Source organism: Eumetopias jubatus, unplaced genomic scaffold (assembly GCF_037043125.1).
Source record: "Eumetopias jubatus isolate StellerSeaLion01/CBP00866 unplaced genomic scaffold, mEumJub1_p1.0 scaffold_14, whole genome shotgun sequence".
Taxonomy (NCBI): domain Eukaryota; kingdom Metazoa; phylum Chordata; class Mammalia; order Carnivora; family Otariidae; genus Eumetopias; species Eumetopias jubatus.
Window position 1 is genome coordinate 108,477,069 of NW_028274820.1, and position 22,036 is coordinate 108,499,104.

General features: G+C 40.9%; 1 protein-coding gene across 6 annotated transcripts in view; it reads right to left on the bottom strand.

Annotated features, from left to right (window-relative positions):
* NCAPG2 (non-SMC condensin II complex subunit G2) overlaps positions 1-22,036 on the bottom strand; it is a 69,317-nt gene that overhangs the window by 43,261 nt on the left and 4,020 nt on the right. For 5 of the 6 annotated variants that reach the window (XM_088018282.1, XM_088018285.1, XM_088018284.1 and 2 more), the window contains 9 exons: positions 18,583-18,771; positions 17,911-18,025; positions 16,076-16,230; positions 14,121-14,255; positions 11,436-11,530; positions 9,857-9,926; positions 6,994-7,080; positions 3,604-3,699; positions 2,472-2,597 (listed from right to left, as the gene is read on the bottom strand). In XM_088018282.1, coding sequence (XP_087874408.1) covers positions 2,472-2,597; positions 3,604-3,699; positions 6,994-7,080; positions 9,857-9,926; positions 11,436-11,530; positions 14,121-14,255; positions 16,076-16,230; positions 17,911-18,025; positions 18,583-18,771 — 1,068 coding nt within the window. Of the gene's footprint in view, positions 1-2,471; positions 2,598-3,603; positions 3,700-6,993; positions 7,081-9,856; positions 9,927-11,435; positions 11,531-14,120; positions 14,256-16,075; positions 16,231-17,910; positions 18,026-18,582; positions 18,772-21,652; positions 21,776-22,036 lie in introns of those variants that run through there. The other variant, XM_028092402.2, reaches the window with a different exon arrangement.

Sequence of the window (22,036 nt, forward strand, 5' to 3'; positions counted from 1 at the left end):
GCATCCAAATCGGCAAAGAGGAAGCCAAAGTCTCACTCTTTGCAGATGATATGATACTGCATGTGGAAAACCCAAAAGACTCCACCCCAAAACTGCTAGAACTCATACAGGAATTCAGTAAAGTAGCAGGCTATAAAATCAATGCACAGAAATCAGTGGCATTCCTATACACCAACAACAAGACAGAAGAGAGACAAATCAAGGAGTCGATCCCATTTACAATTGCACCCAAAACCATAAGATACCTAGGAATAAATTTAACCAAAGAGGCAAAGGATCTGTACTCAGAAAACTATAAAATACTCATGAAAGAAATTGAAGAAGACACAAAGAAATGGACAAACGTTCCACGCTCATGGACTGGAAGAACAAACATTGTGAAGATGTCAGTGCTACCTAGAGCAATCTACACATTCAATGCAATCCCCATCAAAATACCATCCACCTTGTTCAAAGAAATGGAACAAATAATCCTAAAATTTGTATGGAACCAGAAGAGACCCCGAATAGCCAGAGGAATCTTGAAAAAGAAAAGCAAAGCTGGCGGCATCACAATTCCAGACTTCAAGCTCGATTACAAAGCTGTCATCATCAAGACAGGATGGTACTGGCACAAAAACAGTCAAATAGATCAATGGAACAGAACAGAGAGCCCAGAAATGGACCCTCAACTCTATGGTCAACTCATATTGGACAAAGCAGGAAAGAATGTCCAAAGGAAAAAAGACAGTCTCTTCAACAAATGGTGTTGGGAAAATTGGACAGCCACATGCAGAAGAATGAAACTGGACCATTTCCTTACCACACACAAAAATAGACTCCAAATGGTTGAAAGACCTAAATGTGAGACAGGAGTCCATCAAAATCCTAAAGGAGAACACAGGCAGCAACCTCTTCCACCACAGCCACAGCAACTTCCTAGAAACATCGCCAAAGGTAAGGGAAGCCAGGGCAAAAATGAACTATTGGGATTTCATCAAGATAAAAAGCTTTTGCACAGCAAAAGAAACAGTCCACAAAACCAAAAGACAACCGACAGAATGGGAGAACATATTTGCAAATGACATATCAGATAAAGGGCTAGTATCCAAAATCTATAAGGAACTTATCAAACTCAACACCCAAAGAACAAACAATCCAATCAAGAAATGGGCAGAAGACATGAACAGACATTTTTCCAAAGAAGACATCCAAATGGCCAACAGACACATGAAAAAGTCCTCAACATCGCTCAGCATCAGGGAAATCCAAATCAAAACCTCCATGAGATACCACCTCACATCTGTCAGAATGGCTAAAATTAACAAGTCAGGAAACGACAGATGTTGGCGGAGATGCGGAGAAAGGGGAACTCTCCTACACTGTTGGTGGGAATGCAAGCTGGTGCAACCACTCTGGAAAACAGTATGGAGGTTCCTCAAACAGTTGAAAATAGAGCTACCATACGATCCAGCAATTGCACTACTGGGTATTTACCCCAAAGATACAAATGTAGGGATCCGAAGGGGTACGTACACCCCAATGTTTATAGCAGCAAGGTCCACAACAGCCAAACTGTGGAAAGAGCCAAGATGTCCATCGACAGATGAATGGATAAAGATGTGGTATATATACACAATGGAATATTATGCAGCCATCAAAAGGAATGAGATCTTGCCATTTGCAACGACGTGGATGGAACTGGAGGGTGTTATGCTGAGTGAAATAAGTCAATCAGAGAAAGACATGTATCCTATGACCTCACTGATATGAGGAATTCTTAATCTCAGGAAACAAACTGAGGGTTGCTGGAGTGGTGGGGAGTGGGAGGGATGGGGTGGCTGGGTGATAGACATTGGGGAGGGTACGTGCTATGGTGAGCACTGTGAATTGTACAAGACTGATGAATCACGGATCTGTACTTCTGAAACAAATAATGCAATATATGTTAAGAAAAAAAAAGATAGCAGGAGGGGAAGAATGAAGGGGAGTAAATCGGAGGGGGAGACGAACCATGAGAGATAATGGACTCTGAAAAACAAACTGAGGGTTCTAGAGGGGAGGGGGCTGGGGGGATGGGTTAGCCCGGTGATGGGTATTAAAGAGGGCACATTCTGCGTGGAGCACTGGGTGTTATGCACAAACAATGAATCATGGAACACTACATCAAAAACTAATGATGTAATGTATGGTGATTTACAGAACAATAAAAAATTATTTAAAAAATAAATAAATAAAAGGGAAAAAACTATATAGAGTAATAAATAATTAGATGTTCCAAAGGTGACAAAGAGAAAAAGAATAAAACACAATCAGGTCCACGCTGTCACAGAAGGCACCAGGGGGGAACACAGATTTCTGTGAAGAATGTCAAGATCTGGAAAGCCTGCCATTAGAGGGCAGCACACAGGTAGTTCCGGAGGAGGCCAGGACCCACACCAGGCCCAGAGGGAGCTGACATCGTGGGGGACTCAGCCACGTGCAATACGTACGTAGAGTTCTTCAAACTGTTTCTGAATTTCACTATCCATTTCAATAGCATTAAAATTTGGATCTCTAATAGGAAATGCTTCAATGAACAACAGGGCAGCATTTGACCGGACTTCAGAGTTTCGAGCCTGGAATAACGAAAGGGTGTTTCAGAATCTAAGGAGCAAACATTCAAAGGCTTCAGTGTAGATTTCCTAAATACTGCTTCTAAGTATCTCAATACAGACTTACTTACAAATTAAAGACAATCACAATCTTTTAACTGACCAAACTTAGGAGACCTTCTGTGAGCTAAACCAAACTCGTGGCTCACTAATCACAGATATTAAAAGACCCGGGGGCACCTGAGTAGCTCAGTTGGTTAGCAAGTGACTCTTGAACTCAGCTCAGGTCTTGATCTCAGGGTCATGAGTTCAAGCCCCAAGTTGGGCTCCACGCATAGACCCTACCTAAAAAAAAAAGAGTACAAACCATTTGTTTTGGGGGCATCTGGGTGGTACAGTTGGTTAAGTCTCCCAACTCTTGCTTTCAGCTGAGGTCATGATCTCATGGGTCATGAGACTGAGCCCCAGGTCAGGTTCCCCACTCAGTGGGGCGTCTGCTTGAGATTCTCTCCCTCTGCACCTTCCCCCACACACACACACTCTCTAAAATAAATACATAAATCTTCTTAAAAAAATAAAGACCTGATTACTTGCCTCAAAGTCCACCTTACGTCACTAAGAAACAGTGACTATCTCTCTCCCAACACTAGATTGACCATGTTGAAAGTTACTCATGTTCATTCGAGCACCCCTGGAAGGTTGTCATCCTGTGCCTCAGTCATTAGCAGAAGATCCTGAGGAGCAGGAGGCCCAGCTCAGCTATGCAGACCCCCAGTGCTTCTGCTGGTTCACAGGGCATGACAAACCCCCTTCTCACTGTGGAGTCAGCCTAAACCAATTCAGATTCCCAGTCTAATAGGCCTAAAAATGTTTTTAATAAAAGAATAAAACATTTATCCCGAAATTTCACAAAGCCCCCAGCTCCCAGTCTTATCTGTACTGCCTTATCACAATTCTGAATTAGAGCATAATAAATTCAAAAGCGTAATTAGCATGTTCTTAACATGGACGGGGTATTAAACAGCTGTACCTTTAGTCCTCTCCAAAGGATGGGTTTATATAGTCTGTAAAGCATCTCTTCCACTCCTTGACGAACTTTCTTTTGATGATGAAAATAACTCAGCACCTAAGAGCCAAGGAAAGAAGAAAAGAAAGGTAATGTTTTAAAAGAGAGCACTTAAGATCCTACTTTGAAGAGAGAGGGCAGGTTGTCCTCACCAAAGCAGACCCTCGGTGCTTCACAGTCTTGACAATTCTTTCCTAAGAGGAGACGATACAATGATAGATATACTGACAGTACTAAACATGTGAGAGACATCACATGAAAGAAGCCTATGGCAGAAATAAAGATCAATGACCTTGGGTTATAAAAGGTGTGGGTTGTAGTTTCTACTCTTCTACCAACAGTCAAATAATCTCCAAAAAGTTCACTGAGACCTCTGACCTTCAGGATGAAGTGGAAAAGGAGTGTGTGCAAAGGAGTCGGCCTGAATGGTCTCTGCAGCCCCTCCTGGTTCCAAAATGAGCTGGCTGTAAGTCTCTTTGGTTCAAAGAACCTAGGAAGAGCATCTGAAACAGGCACATGTCTCAAAGCGGGTGTCACTGCTCAGTGGCCCTTCACAGTACAGCCTAACTTAGACGCTGACCCTCCCAGCTCACGAGCTATCAGAGAAGGGCCGTGCGCTCAGCTTCCACCCCTCTGCCTCTTCCTACTCTTCACCAGCCACAATCTTCCCGCAACTCTCCAGACTCTCATCTCCAGCAATGGTCAGTTTTGCCTTACTTCCTTAAGTCACCTCTCTTGGAACTAAAATTTTATTATTGAAAAGTGGAAAATAAAAATTAAACAGCTTATCCAACAATAAATTATACTTTAAGTGAACCTGAATCAACTTTACCCTAAAAGAACTACAGTCTGGGGATTATTTCTTCTGATTGAGAATTTTTTATTTGGCAATTTTTATTGATGGTGTAATAAGTGATATTAGACTATAATTTTTTTGTGCGTGTACAATATTACCAAGTTTTGGTATCAATGGTACACTCACTTTACAGACTTTTTTTTTAAGATTTTATTTATTTTAGAGAGAGCAAGAGAGCACAAGCAGGGGGAGCAGCAGAGGGAGCAGCAGAGAGAAGGAGAAGCAGGCTCCCCGTTGAGCAAGGAGCCCAATGCAGGCTCGATCCCAGGTTCCTAGGATCATAACCTGAGCCAAAGGCAGATGCTTAACTAACTGAGCCACCCAGGCACCCAAGAAAGATTTTATTTTTATTAATTAATTATTTTATTTTAAGTAGGCTCCATGCCCAGCATGGTGCCCAACATGGGGGTTAAACCCATAACGCTGAGATCAAGAGCTGAGACCAAGAGTCAGACACTCAACTGACTGAGTCACCCAGGTGTTCCTTTACAGAAAGATTTTTTAAATATTTTTTAAAGATTTTATTTATTTATTTATTAGAGAGCAAGCAAGAGAGAAACAGCATGAGAGGGGAGAGGGTCAGAGGGAGAAGCAGGCCCCCCGCTGAGCCGGGAGCCCGATGCGGGACTCGATCCCAGGACTCTGGGACAATGACCCAAGCCGAAGGCAGTCGCTTAACCAACTGAGCCACCCAGGCACCCTACAGGAAGATTTTTAAACAGCGTTATTGAGTTATAAATCCCATACCATAAAAGTCACTCTTTTAAAGTATACAATTCAGTGGACTTTAGTATATTCACAGATTTGGGTAACCATTCCAAGTACCTAATGTTAGAAGATTTTCATCAAGGGGCGCCTGGGTGGCTCAGTCAATTAACCGTCTGCCTTCGGCTCAGGTCATGATCCCAGGGTCTTGGGATTGAGCCCCGCATCGGGTTCCCTGCTCCACGGGAAGCCTGCTTCTCCCTCTCCCACTCCCCCTGCTTGTGTTCCTTCTCTCGCTGTGTCTCTCTGTCAAATAAATAAATAAAATCTTTAAAAAAAAAAAAAGATTTTCATTAACGGTATGGGGATTTTTACTTTCAAATAACATCTGAAGCATTTCCTAAAGCTTCTTTCAACATACTAGTAAAATAATTTATCATACAAATGTGATGTTTACCAAAAAAAGGGATTTGAGAAAGAAGCTACAATGTGTTATAAACAATGATAAGAATTAAGAGTCCAGGAATATACTGCACTCAAAAAGTGAAATTTAATATTCTTCCTTTTAATTCTTTGTATTTTCCCAAAGTTTTACCAGTGATATCTATATTTACAATAATTTAATTACTCAGACTACCAGAGCAGAAAACCAAATATGAAAAAAAGTCTTGCAGAAAAAAAGTCTTTAGTTATTTGGTACCAAGAAGGAAGCGATTATGTCACAAATTTATCCAGTTTAACACACTGCCATTCTTTATGACTAAACAGAATCTGAAACGCCAAATAAATGTCCAAGCTGACCTATAACTTAATGAAGCCACACTAAGATTGTGTATCATTGGGGGTGGGGGGCAGGAGACAATTGGATATATTTATCTCCAGGTTTTTTATCTTTGGATAACTCAAAACTAAAGTATCAATAATGTAAAGAAATGTCTTCTTTTCCTTTCAAGCTTTTATAATTAGTATATTTACATTCTATAAATAATAATTTCACTATATAAGAAAATAAAGAGAGAGTCTTTGTTCATTTAGCTTCTTAGTATACAGTTGCCAAAATTAACAGCAAACACACAGGCATCACTCCTGGGTTAGGACCCTGATCTTATGTCCTAAACCGACCACATTTTCCAATTCCTCCTTCCAAGGTCATTATGATTATCAAACACCTAACAGTGTCATTATGACACTGATAATAAAGCCTTATTTAGTCAGATCATTTACAATGGAAGTATAAAATTCGTATCTAAATTCTGAGACTACCTTTTAAAAAATTTTTATTGTAGGTAAATTCTACACCACATGTGGGGCTCAAACTCACGACCCTGCAATCAAGAGTCGCATGCTCTACTAACTGAGCCAGCCAGGCGCCCTGAGATTAGCTTTTAAAAACAAAATCCTTAATATTAAAAGAAACTACGCATTTATTCCATTTGGTTTACAGAACATCAAAATGAAAATTTAATGTATGAAAGCAAATAATAAAAATAATCTCGAATATTCTTTTTTGAAAAAGTGGTAGTGGCAGTTAGTAACGATTCTGGACATTTTTATGTCAGAGAATTTAAAGATTATTTGAATGAAGTTCTGACTTTCTTAACAACATACTTTTCTTCTCCTAGTTAAAACTGCCAGATACCAAATATCAAGATTTTGAGCAAGCCCTTTAAGCTGATGTTTGTGAGGGGTTAACTTAATTTTTAAATTTAACAAAACAATAATCTGAAAACAAAGAAGCTGAGACATTATCTAAAAAAACCCGCGACTGGTGTGGTGGCAAGTGCTTTGCTCACCTCGCGCACTCTGGGGTGCACTGGAGACCTGCGTGGAAGGTGGATCCCGTGGTGCATGAAGTCCTGGATGCACCCGTTTTCGATTGTCTGGAATGGCAAGCACAGTGTTAGTACTCAGTGTGCATGTGCGCTCCAACAGATGACAGGACAGTCAGTGAGGCTGCTGGAGTCGGCTCTGTTCATCTACTTCATGAAGGAAAGCACCAGGATCCCCTGATCAGAGCTTTACTATTTTTTTTTTTTAAGATTTTATTTGCGAGAGAGAGAATGAGAGACAGAGAGCATGAGAGGGAGGAGGGTCAGAGGGAGAAGGAGACTCCCTGCTGAGCAGGGAGCCCGATGTGGGACTTGATCCCGGGACTCCAGGATCATGACCTGAGCCCAAGGCAGTTGCTTAACCAACTGAGCCACCCAGGCGCCCAGAGCTTTCCTATTTTAAATCTGTACCTCTTAGAATCCCTTTAGTTTTGATATTCCTTTAGCTTCTTCTATCTTATTTGATGAAATATCAAATGTGTGCTAGATGGCACAGCAAGCTTCTCCCTACCACTTGAGGCTAGTTCAAGCCAGATGGCTCAGGGACTGAGCATGGCCTGAGGGCCTCTCTTCTAAGTCATCCTGACCCAGAGGACCTCAGAGACTGGATCTGTTCCAACAGGCTCCCCAGAGCTGATGCTGAACTACCCTGAAGGTGGGGGCCAGGACTCCAAAGTGACTAAAACAAGCTCTTTCAGGGCTCCCATGGAGAAGGACAAGGTTAGGGTGTGGGTGTGGGTAGCTCTTCGGTTAGCCCCCAATACCTACAGACCTCCAGAGCCGGGCAAAGGACGCAGAGCCAACCACTGGGAGCAGCCCAAATCACCAGTGGACGCTCTGGTCTATTACCCTATGTCCCCACACCTGGGGTCCCACGGCTTTAGGGAAGGACACAAGAAAGCCTGCTACTACTATTAGCCTCCTTCATTACCTCTGAAAATACTTCCTTCACATGAAGCCACTAATAAATCTTAGCATCACTCCATGTGGGGAACCACACACTGAAGTGTGATGAAATGGGGTACGTGGCACTACCTATTGAGTATTTGTGCCACAAAAGTTGAACCTTTAGAGTTAACTACCAGAATATAGACATTCTATAGGACAACTGACCCAGTTTCTTCAACATTTCCATGAATGGCCCAAGTTTTAAAAACAGAAAAGGGGGGCGGGGAGGAATGCTCTGAGAGAGTTAAATGACATAACAAGCAAATGCCATAGGAGACATATTGAATCCTGAATCAAAAAAAAAAAAAAACCTATAAAAAGACATCTTTGAAACAAAGCAGAGAAATTTAAGTATTTTCAAAAATACCCAGAAATTGTTAATTTTGTTAAGTATGTTAATGGCATTGTATAACCATATTCCTTAGAGACGCATACTGAAGTACATAGATATGAGATGTCATATTTGGAACTCGCTTTAAAAATCTGAAAGGAGGGAGGAAGGGAGGGAAGGCAGAGAGCCTGAGAAGTACAAAGAGCTGGCACTAATTTGGTACAGACTCAATCAGTTACATTTTTAACCACTAACACCCATTTTTTTTTAATTGGGCTTTATTTATTTTTAGTGATCTCTACACCCAACGTGGGGTTCAAACCCATGACTAGACATCAAGAGTTTCACACTCCACTGACAGAGCCAGCCAGGCACCCCTACAAACATCTAATTTTAAAACCACTATTGGAGAAAAGGGGGACAAATATTCTTTCCTGTGAACAAGTATCATGCAATAATAAAACAATGCAGAAATGCACAGCAATGTCCTGGTTTTGCCCTTTCCTCCAAAAAATTTTACACTGCAAAATGATCGTGGATGTTGTCAGCAGGGGATATGAGCGACCAAGTTTTATCTTCTAGAAGTGGAAGTCGGTGATAAACCAAGCTCAAGCTGCACAGGAGCAGAGTGGACAGAAGGAAGCTCCAGACATCAGTGAAGCCTTCCCTGACCCACCAGCTCAGGGCCTGCTCCCTGAAGAGCAAACACCCCTCTTTGCCTTAGAGTAAAAATTTTACTCTTGGAAAGAAAACATGTTTGAGAATGTAGTATAAGGAAAACATAAAGGATATCAGACAAAAACACTTTCTTTTGATATTCTTCCAAAAGGGCCTTTGAGTCTTATTGTGATTGTGAATTATACAAACACATCTTCATAAAGCAGATATTACACAGCCATTCAAGGTTAGCCATATTCAAGATAAATGTCTTTCCATTCTCAAAAATAACGTAACTAAAAGGTAAGAGGTAGTTTGAGGTTCCAGAGCAGCACAGCCCAACAGAAACAGAACCCTAACCACAAATGCAATTTTAAATTTTCTGGTAGCAACATTAAAAACAAAAAAAAGAAACAGGTAAAATTGATTTTAGTAATATATTTTGTTCAGCCCAATATAGCCAAAACATTATCACTTCAACATGCAAGCAATATTTTAAAAACACATTCATGGATATTTTACATTCTTCTTTCCCCACTATGTCTGCAAAATCTGGTGTGTTTCTCACACAGCACATCTCAACTCACACTGGACACATTCCCAGCGCACGGCTGGACAGCACAGGTCTAGTAAAGCTACCAAAATGATACAGGGCACATCTCAATGAGTGGCAGGAATCTTGGGTCTGTGACTGAGCATGAAAATTTATGGGAAGGAGAGTGAAATCTCCATCCCATGGAGTCTCATTATCTGGCTTTATTTTGACAAAGAGCATCAACACAGATTTGATTTTATTTTAATTTTTTTATCAACACAGATTTTAAATGACTATCCATGACAACTTATTTAGTAACTAGAATACAAAATAAATGTTAACATTTAAGAAAATACCTCCAATATTTTCCCTGAAGCCTTTTTCCAAGCTCTGAAATAAATTTCTGCAATGTGTACCATCAAAGATCTATGGGGGAAAAAAAAGTTAATGCAAGTTCAAACCATTAGACTTTTTAATTTGTTTTTGTTTTTGTTTTTTTTAGTAAACTCTACACCCAACATGGGACTCAAACTCATGACCTCAAGATCAGGAGGGGCTCACTCTTCCGACTGCGCCAGCCAAGGGCCCCAAAACAATCACATTCTTAACGTGTGTCAGTTCAGGCTCCCTCCTACCCCAGAGAAGGAGAAACGCCGCTACAAACTAGTGCTCTGCCAACTACCTACAGAGACAGGTTATATACCTGTGGCAGGAAGGAGGAAAGGGAAGAAATTTTGAGAAGGGGAACTGAAGTATCAAATGATTTTCTTCCTCCTCAGTCAAGCTTTCCCCAGATCTTTACTATTTTCTGTGAAATTACGAGAACATAAGCTGAGAACCAAATTCTTTTTTTTTTTTAAAGATTTTATTTATTTATTTGACAGAGAGAGACACAATGAGAGAGGGAACACAAGCAGGGGGAGTGGGAGAGAGAGAAGCAGGCCTCCCGTGGAGCAGGGAGCCCGATGTGGGGCTTGATCCCAGGACCCTGGGACCATGACCTGAGCTGAAGGCAGACGCCCAACGACTGAGCCACCCAGGCGCCCCTGAGAACCAAATTCTTGAGTAAAAAAATGTTTAAATTTATAAATAAAATTTTGACTTGGGAGTCAATTTTGGACTTCCCAGACTACTAATTCCCTAAAATACAGAGTTGATTTTTAGAATCAGTTTAGAAATCTACTGGTTCGACCCAAATATTTTGCCAGTGAGGAAACAGGAGGAGAAAGCATTCTAGCAAACAGCAGGATCTGTATCATAGGGATTCAGAGTCAAATCTCAGCTCAGTACTTAAGCACAGCTAGCTACCTGACAGGGAAACTCAGCAACAAAGCCCACCTCGAGAGCTGAAGTATTCCATTTGAAAACGCACACTAAGTACTCAGCTGCAGAGCGGATTAAGCACTGAGCCCACAACAAACATTCATTTGCCACGACAGCTCCAAGTGCTGTGATGTTCCAAGAGGCTGGGAGCTCAGGCTTGTGAGTACAGCCCTAGACTCTTACCCTGCAGGACTCTTCCCATCAAATCACATAGCTCAGTCCACAGTAAACTGGAAAGTAGACATTACATTCAAATGGTATCAGAAGTGCTGGAGACATGAAATTTACTGCGCCCGAAGCTAAGATTTAACTGGTAAATAATTTGACTACTTAAAGAATGAACACAAATTAAAATCTTAAATTCAATGTCATTACTGAAAAAGAATGATTTCCTGCAGCAGGGAAAAAACTATCCAGTGATACAACACTACATAATAAATACATAGTAAAAACAACAGCACACAATAGAAATAGTACATAAGAAATAATATAACCTAAGAGATAATTTTTAAAACTTCCAATACATTAATATAACTTTAAAAGTCAGGTCAAATAGAATATTTCATAATCAGATTAAGACAGCACAAAATATCAATTGCCTTTAATACTTACTTTTGTAATCCCTGTAACTGGTTTTTAATGGTCTCATGGATCATTTTAATAAAATTTATATTCCAATTGAAGAGAGAACTAAGAAATCTTCTTCCCTATAAATAATAAAAAAAAAAAGATATAATGTTGAAATTGCAACCAAGTAAAAAGTTCCTGATAACTAAAAAACAAACAATTATTTGGATGTTCAGTAACACGAAAGTGTTATTCCCAGTGAAGGAAGCATACGTAATTGTAACTCAGGACAGCAGTCGGGGCCTTTGAGTGACAGAGCTGGGCAGCAGGGCAATGGCAAGACCTCCCCTCTGGAGGGCCTAGCAGCAGACACCACTGACCTCCTTCTGTGCTCGACCACAGGATTACAAAGACATGTCCCAGGAGCTAAATTAAACGGTCCACAAACATTTCATTCTGGCTCTATCTTATGTATAACCTAAAATCAAAGAATGCTTAAAACCTAGCATTTTGGGGTGGAATGGAACTGAACATCACTTGATTTCATCTTTTATAAATGAGAAAACTGAGGACTTGTTAAGAAGCTAAGTATCTGCCAAACTAGAATTTTCAAATACACCTACTCCCCACGTTAATTTATATGCATACTACTAGACGACACGTGACCCTCAAAAGCAGTTAATACCATACTTACACTCTACACAGCATATACAATACATCCACCAAGAATTTCCCCACAAACAACATCATCACCTCTTCCCTGTTACCAGTCAACCACTACGGTCTCTGGAATCTACAGAAATTCAACACACTTTGATACAAACAGCAGGGTACCCATGCTTGCAACAAGTTAAAAACAAAATGTTACTTACCATAATTTGCCATTATAGCACAAGATATTTGTCATTTACCCAGAATGACTGGAAACTGAACTAACCAAAGTAAGGACTCATTAGGAAACTAAGTTTAGATCATAAATTCAAAAGACATCAATCAAAAAAAGGGGGGGAGGGTTAACACAGACATATATTTACGTCTTTACTATCTACTCGCATTCACATACACACAGGTTGATGTGCAGGTCACCATCCACTACGTACAAGTCACTATAAATAGAGCTAACTTGTCTGAACCCACTTTCAGCTACTTTGCTCTCCTCACATTCAACCATAGTCCTGGAGATGCCAAGGGCACAGGCCTCAGGTGCAGCCTCTTTTCCAACAACAATGATTCAGTGATAGCAATAAGCAGTTAGAGCACCTCCCACATGCTTAGTCCCTGCCAGGTACTGTGCTAAAGGTTCTACACACGTCACCTCGTGTGCTCCTCAGGAGTCCTGAGAAAGATCCACTGTGGTTCCTATTTTACAGAAGGAAACACCAGGTTCAAAGTAGTCCGATCAAGGTCACCACCTAGTAAGTGAACAAACAGGGATCTAAAAACAGCCTTTCTGGCCTGGGAGCTGAAGGTCTTGGTCAGCATGGTCAGTAACCACATATGGCCCCTTAACCTAGCTGGCTGGAGAGGGTACACTGGAGTAGGCAAAGCATGACCATGTCTTTGCCCCTGACTAGCTACAGGACCTTGAACAAACTCTTCATTTATGGGCCTCAAAACTGGTTCTCATCCTCCTGCTCCAAGAAGGCTTTCCCCACCTACTTCAGGGAGGAGCGAAGACCTCCTCCTTTTGCTTCGTGTGTGTCTGTGAGGCAAAGAGCAATCAGAAACAAAACCTATTTTCTGTAATATCAACAACAATCTTCTTTGCATCCCTCACATGGGAATACAGTCAATGTTCAATAAAGGACTACATAAGAATCCCAAGATAACAATTCAGAACTGTCCAAGAGAACTATGCAAGCCACTCTATAATTTTTTTAACTTTCTAATCACCACATTAATAAAAGTAAAAAAGATTAATTTTAATAATATATTTATATAAGACAACCTAACCAAAATATCATTTAAATATGTAATAAGTATATAAAAATTGTTAATGAGCTATTTTACGTTCTTTTTTCATAGTAAGTTTCAAATCCATGTACTTTACACTGAAGGCCACAATTTGGCCATAGTCCACGTGCTCAGTAGCTACATGTGGAAATGACCACCAAAATGGACAGTGGAGCAGTGGCCAGAAGCTTCTCTCTGGATTGACTAGATGGCAGGAAAAAAGGAATCGAGAATATTGCGTGATGATGGTTCTGAGTAAATGCCAATTAGCCTGGAATTAGGGCAGAGGGTTGGGTCTGATCTACTGAGAAATGCCTTCTCAATCTTATTTTTAATTATTCTTTTTTTTTCTTTCATTGAAAAAAGAACTTTTTTTTTTTTAATTTTGTTAGTGAACATACAGTGCAATGTTGGTTTCTGGAGAATTCAGTGATTCAGCACTTACACACAACACCCAGTGCTCATCACAAGTGCCCTCCTTAATGCCCATCACCCATGTAGCCCATCCCCACCCAATTATTCTTAAAATGCAATCACAGTTCCCCCAGGATTCACAGCCACCTATTACCATCTGATTTAATGATGAAATAAGCAACGATTTGGAAAATGTGTGAATATTGCTATGAGGCAAAAATGTGCAATAAATGTAACAACTCTTGATAGCTAGGCTGACTCATTAGAACACTGAGCATGGTACAAGAGCAACTAGATGAACTTAGGAAAAACATCCATTAAAAAGCAGTACACAAAAACACCAAAAAAGAAAAACCTAGTTACCTCTTCTTTCTTGATATATTTAACACTTATGAAACACTCAAGTAGCATATCTTTAATTTCTTTACTTTCCTCTAAATCATAATCAAAGCAATATAAAGCTTGATGAATACGCCAAAGCCGACATATGTCTGCACCCTAGGAATGACATAAAAAGGAAAGATGTTAGTTTTTTAATAAATAATTAAGGTCACATTTCAAATTTACAATAAGAATAGTTTATATAATAAATAATTACAACTCTGGATTATTCATCAAAAAGGAAGAAACTGTGGTAAAAGCACACAGAAGCACCGATAGGCAGCACTGTCTGGTTTCTGTGGTGTGGAGTCCAAGTGTGCAGCCACCAGCCCCATCAGGCTACAGAGCATGAAGTGTGGCCGGTGCGATGAGGGACCCAGTGTGTAGTTTTCTTCACTACAAGTGAAACGTAAGTAGCCCCATGCTGCTAGTGGTGCCCAAACACCGATGGCACAGGTGTAAAACACCAGAGACATGAAATAAAGTCTTGATTTAAAAGCGAAACAAAAAGGCGGAAAAAACGGACTTTTTTTCTTGAAAACAGATTTTTTTAAAAGAGAAACCAACAGTGGCTTAAGGGTAAATGCTGACAATCATATGGTGAGCTGAGGGAGCAGCCCGTCTTTTCTGTCATCATACTGGCGGCTCCTTGGAGGCCACGGTGAGACAGACACACAGACAGTGGGAGTGTGATGAAGGGCAAGCTGGCTAGAAAGCTGTTGGCAATGTGTACCAAGAGCTCCAAATGTGCATCAAGTTCAAACCCACTGATCTATGAATTTCATTTCTAGGAATCTGTCATAAGGAAGTAAAGGTATGGGGGGGGGAGACAAAGAGAAATTCCTAAGCATCCCTAAAATAGGAATGATCACCTTAGGTGGTGGAATTACAGAGGATTTTTCTCTTCCTCATTTTCCCTTTTCTTCATCTGCCCACTTTTCTAAGATGAACCTAAGTATCTGTTGTTTTCTTGATCAGGGGATACAAACTTCTTTTTCTGGATTTCTTAACTAGACACCAAAGATGAAAGGCTGAGAAGTGGACCAAGTTAAATCCAATCCTCACATCTGCTCTCCAAAACCTCATCAGGCCTAGGCTGCAGTCTGACACAACCCCACCCCTACGGGTGTCGCGCCTGCCGCTGGGCCTGCCGCGTTCCCCACCACTCCCGGGCCTTTCACCCCTCATGACGCTGTCCAAGCCTACGCAGCCCGAGGTGGGGTCTGCCTCTCAGAGGACCCCCCCAACACAGGCAGCCACTCCCACTTACCTATCTCAGTTACGTCATCCCTTCTTCACTACTAAAAATACCCACTTTTGCTAACAGCGGCAATGTATCCCTCCAAAAACCCCATTTGCAGCAAACAAATGTGGCCATGTGACCCAGTTCTGGATGGTGGATACAAGTTGAGAACTTCTGAGAAGGTCTGGCCCTTGCTGCCTCCCTGCCTCTTCTTCCTACCTGGAACTCACATGAGACAGTGAAGTGCAGCAGCCACCTTGCTACCATGAAGTGATAAGAGGGAGGACAAGGACCACACACCCCAAAAGATGGAGGAGAAAGCCCACATAAAACTGCAATGTGGATGAGGCGCCTGGGTGGCTCAGTCGTTAAGCATCTGCCTCTGGCTCAGGTCATGATCCCGGGGTCCTGGGATCGAGTCCCACATTGGGCTCCCTGCTCAGCGGGGAGCCTGCTTCTCCCTCTGCCTGCCTGTATCTCTCTCTCTGACAAATAAATAAAATCTTAAAAAAAAAAAAAAAAGGACTGCAATGTGGAGCCGCCACCCACTGTCCACCCCTGAATATCTTAAGTTAAAAAGACCCTAACTGGGGAAGCAACTGCAGTCAGGCCACTTACAAGTGAACATAATTCCTAACTGGTATGAACACATGCACTATTAAAGGAAGGTATGTATTTTAAAAAGTAAACATACTGTTTTGGTCTCTAGACTCTTCCTTAATAGCATAATAAAAGCAGTCTTTCCCATATCTTCCTTGGCAGGCAGGCCTTTCTCCCACCATATGACACATAAATCCTGAATGGAACTCTGCAGCTTTTTTTCAGATTCAGGTAATGCATATAAAATACCTAAAACAGCACAGTAATTGTTCAGTTAGTAAAGTAAACAAATATTAGTTCAGATTCAATAGTGTAAAGTACTGACTCACAAAGGTTTCCTAAGCAAACATTTATGTTTAACTTGCCACAAATTTATATACATTTAAAGAATACAAACAATGTGGGGCGCCTGGGTGGCTCAGTCAGTTAAGCGGCCGCCTTCGGCTCAGGTCATGATCCCAGGGTCCTGGGATCGAGCCCCGCATCGGGCTCCCTGCTCAGCGGAGAGCCTGCTTCACCCTCTCCCACTCCCCCTGTTTGTGTTCCCTCTCTCGCTGTGTCTCTCTCTGTCAAATAAATAAATAAAATCTTTAAAAAAGAATACAAACGATGTGAACTTGAAAAAAACTGTTAACTACTGTTATAAAAGCAGACCCAACAGAATACAGAATTTTAGAGGAAGACTCAGAGGGGTCACACTGTCCACATCCCTCACTAAAGACAGGCAGGTATTCAAACTACCCAAACATAAGTGCTACAACATCCACAGGTAACACTCAACACCAAAACCAGGTCAGGTGTGGCAACCACTAATCCACTACACCTGTCCTTCATAGGTTGGCTTCAAATCCTGGCTCACCGGTGAAAAACAGTAAAAGCAATTATTATAATGAATACAAAAACTGCAGTGCTTTTATTAATAGAAAAGCTCAAGAATGAAATGAAAATATTGATAATATGCTCATAATTATAATCCATAGATATCCGAATGCCATTACATCCATGTTAAATTCCTGAATCAGTGGGAAGTTAGGAACAACTACAATTTTAGCATTAACCATTTTACAAAACAGTTATTTGGAGACTGTGAAAATAAACTGTAGTAACATTCACAAAGCATTGGGAATTATTTATATACCGATTAGGGGTAACTTCTTAAGACATTGTATTTCAATGCAAAAATTCTGAATAAAACAGATACATAAATCCAAGTCTCACTAAGAATGGAAAGTCTGATGTGAGAGTTTGTCACATGGAACTAATTAATTCACAGGGTGAAGGTGAGAACACTTAGGTGATTTTTCTTAAAACTCATTAAAATTACTTTTGAATCTTTTTTATCTATAAAAGTTTTATGTAAATATTTTATAATCAGATATTCTAATTCATAGTGTTCCTCCTAAATTAATAACCACAGTTTCACAGTTTAGTTAAAACCTAAAAAGCACCATGATATAAATTGTAATAGTAAAGCGCCCCTAAGAGTCAATAATTATTCCTCAGGTCATGTTCATAACATATTTAAAGAACAAAATGCAGTGTCACAAATGCTTAGTTGAGCTGAAACTTTCTGGCAGTAATCACCAGCTGAGGAATTTATAATCAGACCATTTTCCCTTAATAAGCTCTTATCACTACGGTCCTGTAGGTCAAATAAGACATTCTGGAAAATCTGAAAACAAGCAGTCAGTTGTTCAGTATGTACGTTTTCACCATCTGAAATAGTTCTATGTGGCTTAAATTACATCAGTTCATCAGGACAGCCCTTAAAAGAATACTTCCTTGCTCCTTTTCTAGCTGAAGTAAAGGAGCTTGAATGCAAAGTTATGCCTTAATACTTCCACTTCTACATGATGACTGGTTTCCTTTTACAGAGAATCATTAGATGCCCACCTCTAAACATGCCATGTTATCACAAATTCAACTTACCATTCAACATAACTGCACATTCCAGTAAGTCTTCATAGTTCTCACTTTCATTTATTACAGATACAGAAGCAAGAACCACAGATGTAACTGCATGAATTATCTCTATGTTTTTTTCCTACAAATGAAAAAAATCAAAGTTCAAGTGATTTAAGATCAACTTAAAATATCATATTTAAAAGAAATGTGAAAGTTACGGGGCGCCTGGGTGGCTCAGTCGGTTAAGCGACTGCCTTCGGCTCAGGTCATGATCCTGGAGTCCCGGGATCGAGTCCCGCATCGGGCTCCCTGCTCAGCGGGGAGTCTGCTTCGCCCTCTGACCCTCTTCCCTCTCGTGCTCTCTCTCATTCTCTCTCTCTCAAATAAATAAATAAAATCTTAAAAAAAAAAAAAGAAATGTGAAAGTTACTAAATTTATAAAAATGAACCCACACTTCTAGCTTATTCTAAAAAGTGAATTAAAATTGAATACAGGTCAGCTGTCCAAAAAGGACAGCAACATTAAATAGCAGATTAGTAACAGCAGGATTGGAAAAAGTAAAACTAGAATAAACAGACTTCTAATATTCTTAACTTCTAGCTTTAAGTTTCTTAACTTAAAATTCAATTATATACAATAACTATTTTTTAACAAAGGGGATATAACAAGTTCTCTATTTGAAAGACTACTACTACCGTGTTGGGGTCACGCTCTGTCTCCATATTCTCTTCACCCTGGACTTCCACCGTCTGCCACCCAGACACTGGGCTTCCTAACAACACATCTATTAATAAATTCTTGAGCCTTTGCCATAGTTCTTCTTTCTGTTTCCTTGATAATTCATCTAGTAATTCATTTAGGCTGAAAGGGTCAGAAGCATCTTTCTGCAAAATAAATAGCAACTGTTATATTTCAAATACAAAAATTAGTTCTATCCCTTCTAGAACAGCATCAAAAATTTAAGTGCTAAGTTAATTATCATTTCAAGAGCTGAGCTGTAGTTCTGAAATACTTTTCCTAAAAGGAAAAGTATAGGAATAACAAGACAGAAAGTAGTAGATTCCAGGACGCCTGGGTGGCCAAGTTGGTTGGCGTCTGCCTTTGACTCAGGTTGTGATCGCAGGGTCCTGGGATCTCAAGCCCCACATTGGGCTCCCTGCTCCGCGGGGAGTCTGTTTCTCCCTCTCCCTCTGCCAGCTTGTGCTCTCCATCTCTCTCTAATAAATAAATTTTAAAGATAAAATAAAAAAATAAAGTAGAAAATAGCAGATTCCTCCTCTACCTATTCAGCCCTAGTAACCTGGTCTTTGGAGTTTAAAATTTCACCCACTTAGGGCCCCTGGGTGGCTCAGCTGGTTAAGCGACTGCCTTCAGCTCAGGTCATGATCCTGGAGACCCGGGATCGAGTCCCACATCGGGCTCCCTGCTCAGCGGGGAGTCTGCTTCTCCCTCTGACCCTCTTCCCTCTCGTGCTCTCTCATTCTCTCTCTCAAATAAATAAAATCTTTAAAAAAATAAAATAAAATAAAATAAAATTTCACCCACTTAGAAAAATCCTCTCTAAAATCAATCCATCCACATGTCTACCATCTCCAGGCCTATAATTAGGGCACAAAAGTGTGCTGGAGCTATACAATTATTATCATATATAGCTCCAGCTGCCAACACAGCAAAGCCAACTGAGTATACCTCAAGTTTCCGATCTCTTACTCGTCTCTAGACATCATGCTCTTCCATCAGCCAACGAGACTACATCAGATCCTCTCAACTATCCTTAAAAGCCCTGAGCCAACCATTTCCTCTCACTCTGAGCAGATGACCTCACTTACTCTTTGATACAGCAAACAGAAACTGTTATCAAAAGGGTAGAGGATCCATTATAAAGGCACTGCCTGTAGCTAATGTGACCACCAAAACAGTGACAGTAATGGATTATAACCCAGTGAATAAAGAACCAGTGAAACTATACTGATAGTAAATAAATAACAAATAGCACCAGCATGCTATAGAATACCAATGAATAAATACAGAAGGGACATGTGGTTGGAAAATCACAATTTTATAGCCATTATAATAATAACTGATTCAGGCAAGAATCATCAATTGATATTAAAACTAGTGGGTAGAAGTTAGATGAGGAGCAGGGTATTTACCTAATCTCAACTTCCTTCCCCAATGAAGATTACTTATTAATTATGAAGGTGGAAATAGTAGCATCACAGTGGAGAAATCTGGTGGACCCCCAACCTAAGTGACTGATTAAAACTAACCTCACCAATAATGGGACAAATGGACATCATTTTGCCTCCACTGAGGAAGACAAAACACCACTTAATGCAGCTCCTGCCAAAATGCATAAAGTAAATTTAATCAAATCATCAAATAAATGCAAACTGAAGGATATGCCACTAAATAGCTGCCTACACTCTTCAAAACTGTCAATGTAATGAAAAATGAAGTAAGGCTGAGACACTCTCTAGATTAAAGAAGCTAACGGGCGCCTGGGTGGCTCAGATGGTTAAGCGTCTGCCTTCGGCTCAGGTCATGATCCCGGGGTCCTGGGATCGAGTCCCACATCGGGCTCCCTGCTCCTTGGGAGCCTGCTTCTCCCTCTGCTTCTCTCTCTCTCCCCCTCTGTCTCTCATGAATAAATAAATAAAATAAGGAAGGAAGGAAGAAAGAAAGAAAAAGAAAGAAAGAAAGAAAGAAGCTAACAAGTCAAACAACTGAATGCAATGTGCAATACTGAATGGGGTCCTGGATCGGGGGGGGGGGGAAACATGAATATGTACTGCAGATGACAGTATCATTGTGCCAATGTCAAATTTCTTGGCTTTTAGAATTTTTATTGTGATTATATAAGAGAATATCTTTCTTTAGGCAAATACACACTGAAATATTTAGGGATGAGACAAATGCCTGCAACAGACTTCCAAATGACTCAAAAAGAACAGGTAAATGCAGGGAATGATAAAGAAAACATGGCAGGTGGTAACTGGCAAATCCGAGTGCAGGGGATTCAGTATTCTTCTGCAACTTTCCTTTAACTCCGCAATTATTTCAGTAGCAAAGGGGAGGGCAGGTAGCCTCTCCAGGGCCCTCCAAGCCTAATTCCCCACCCTACCTCCTACCATCTTCCCTTCTTTCCCAGGAAGCCCCATCTGAGCTGGCTAGGGCTGCACCTGCCTCAGGGTCTTCCCCTCCCCATCCCTCTTGTCCAGAATTCTCCTCCCTCAGTCTCCATAGGGCCCATTCTAATCTCTGAGCAAAATCACATTTGCACTCCCATCCTCTACCCTGCTTGTTCCTCTCCCTTCACCTGTAGAACCTAAGCTCTCTTTGGGCAGAAACTTGGTATGTGCTGTACCCCAACCTCCAGAGCAGAACCTGGCATCCAGAGAGCACTCAGGACAACTCCTTAAATGGCAGTTATCCTGGGTCCTGACCACCCTACTCTCAACACTAACCCTCCATTCTCAGAGAACCACTGAGGTCATAGGCAATGCTGCCCCATAACACTTGTTTTGAAATGCAAATTTGTTCCAATGCAATCAACACACAAGGCAACAATTTCAGCAAAAGACAATTTCTGGTTTACTTATGTGGGATTTCATCAGTACGTGAATGCAGAAAACTGCACCCACTGAGTGGAGCCTCAGAGTCACAGAAAACACACACCCCAGACGCCTGCCAGCTCCTGGGACCCCACATGGGCTTCAAGCCGCACCATCCACACCCTGGGTCCCTCCCACCTTCTTGACCCACCTCAAGCGACCCTCTGACCAAAGCTCTCTTCAATGTTCTCTGTCCTCCCAGCCTGGTCTGTATTCTTCTTCTCTGTTCTCTTCCTGTCACACACAGCATTGGCAGGCTAGCCCCTGGGAGCACGGGTGCCCACTTCCACCTGCAAACTTAGGATCTTTTTCAAGGTAAACGTCATGTTTACTACGGTATTTATGTACTTCTTAGTGAGTTTAACTTGTATAAAACTGCTACTTTTTATTAGGTCACTGTCTTTTTTTAATGTGTCACCGGTGAAGTTTTTGAGTGTTATGCCCTTAACCCCACTTGTCCCATAATCCTTCTGGGTTTTCACCGCCTGTTGTGCAGAGTACAGTGATTTTTGGCAATTTTTGGCAATGCGTATGT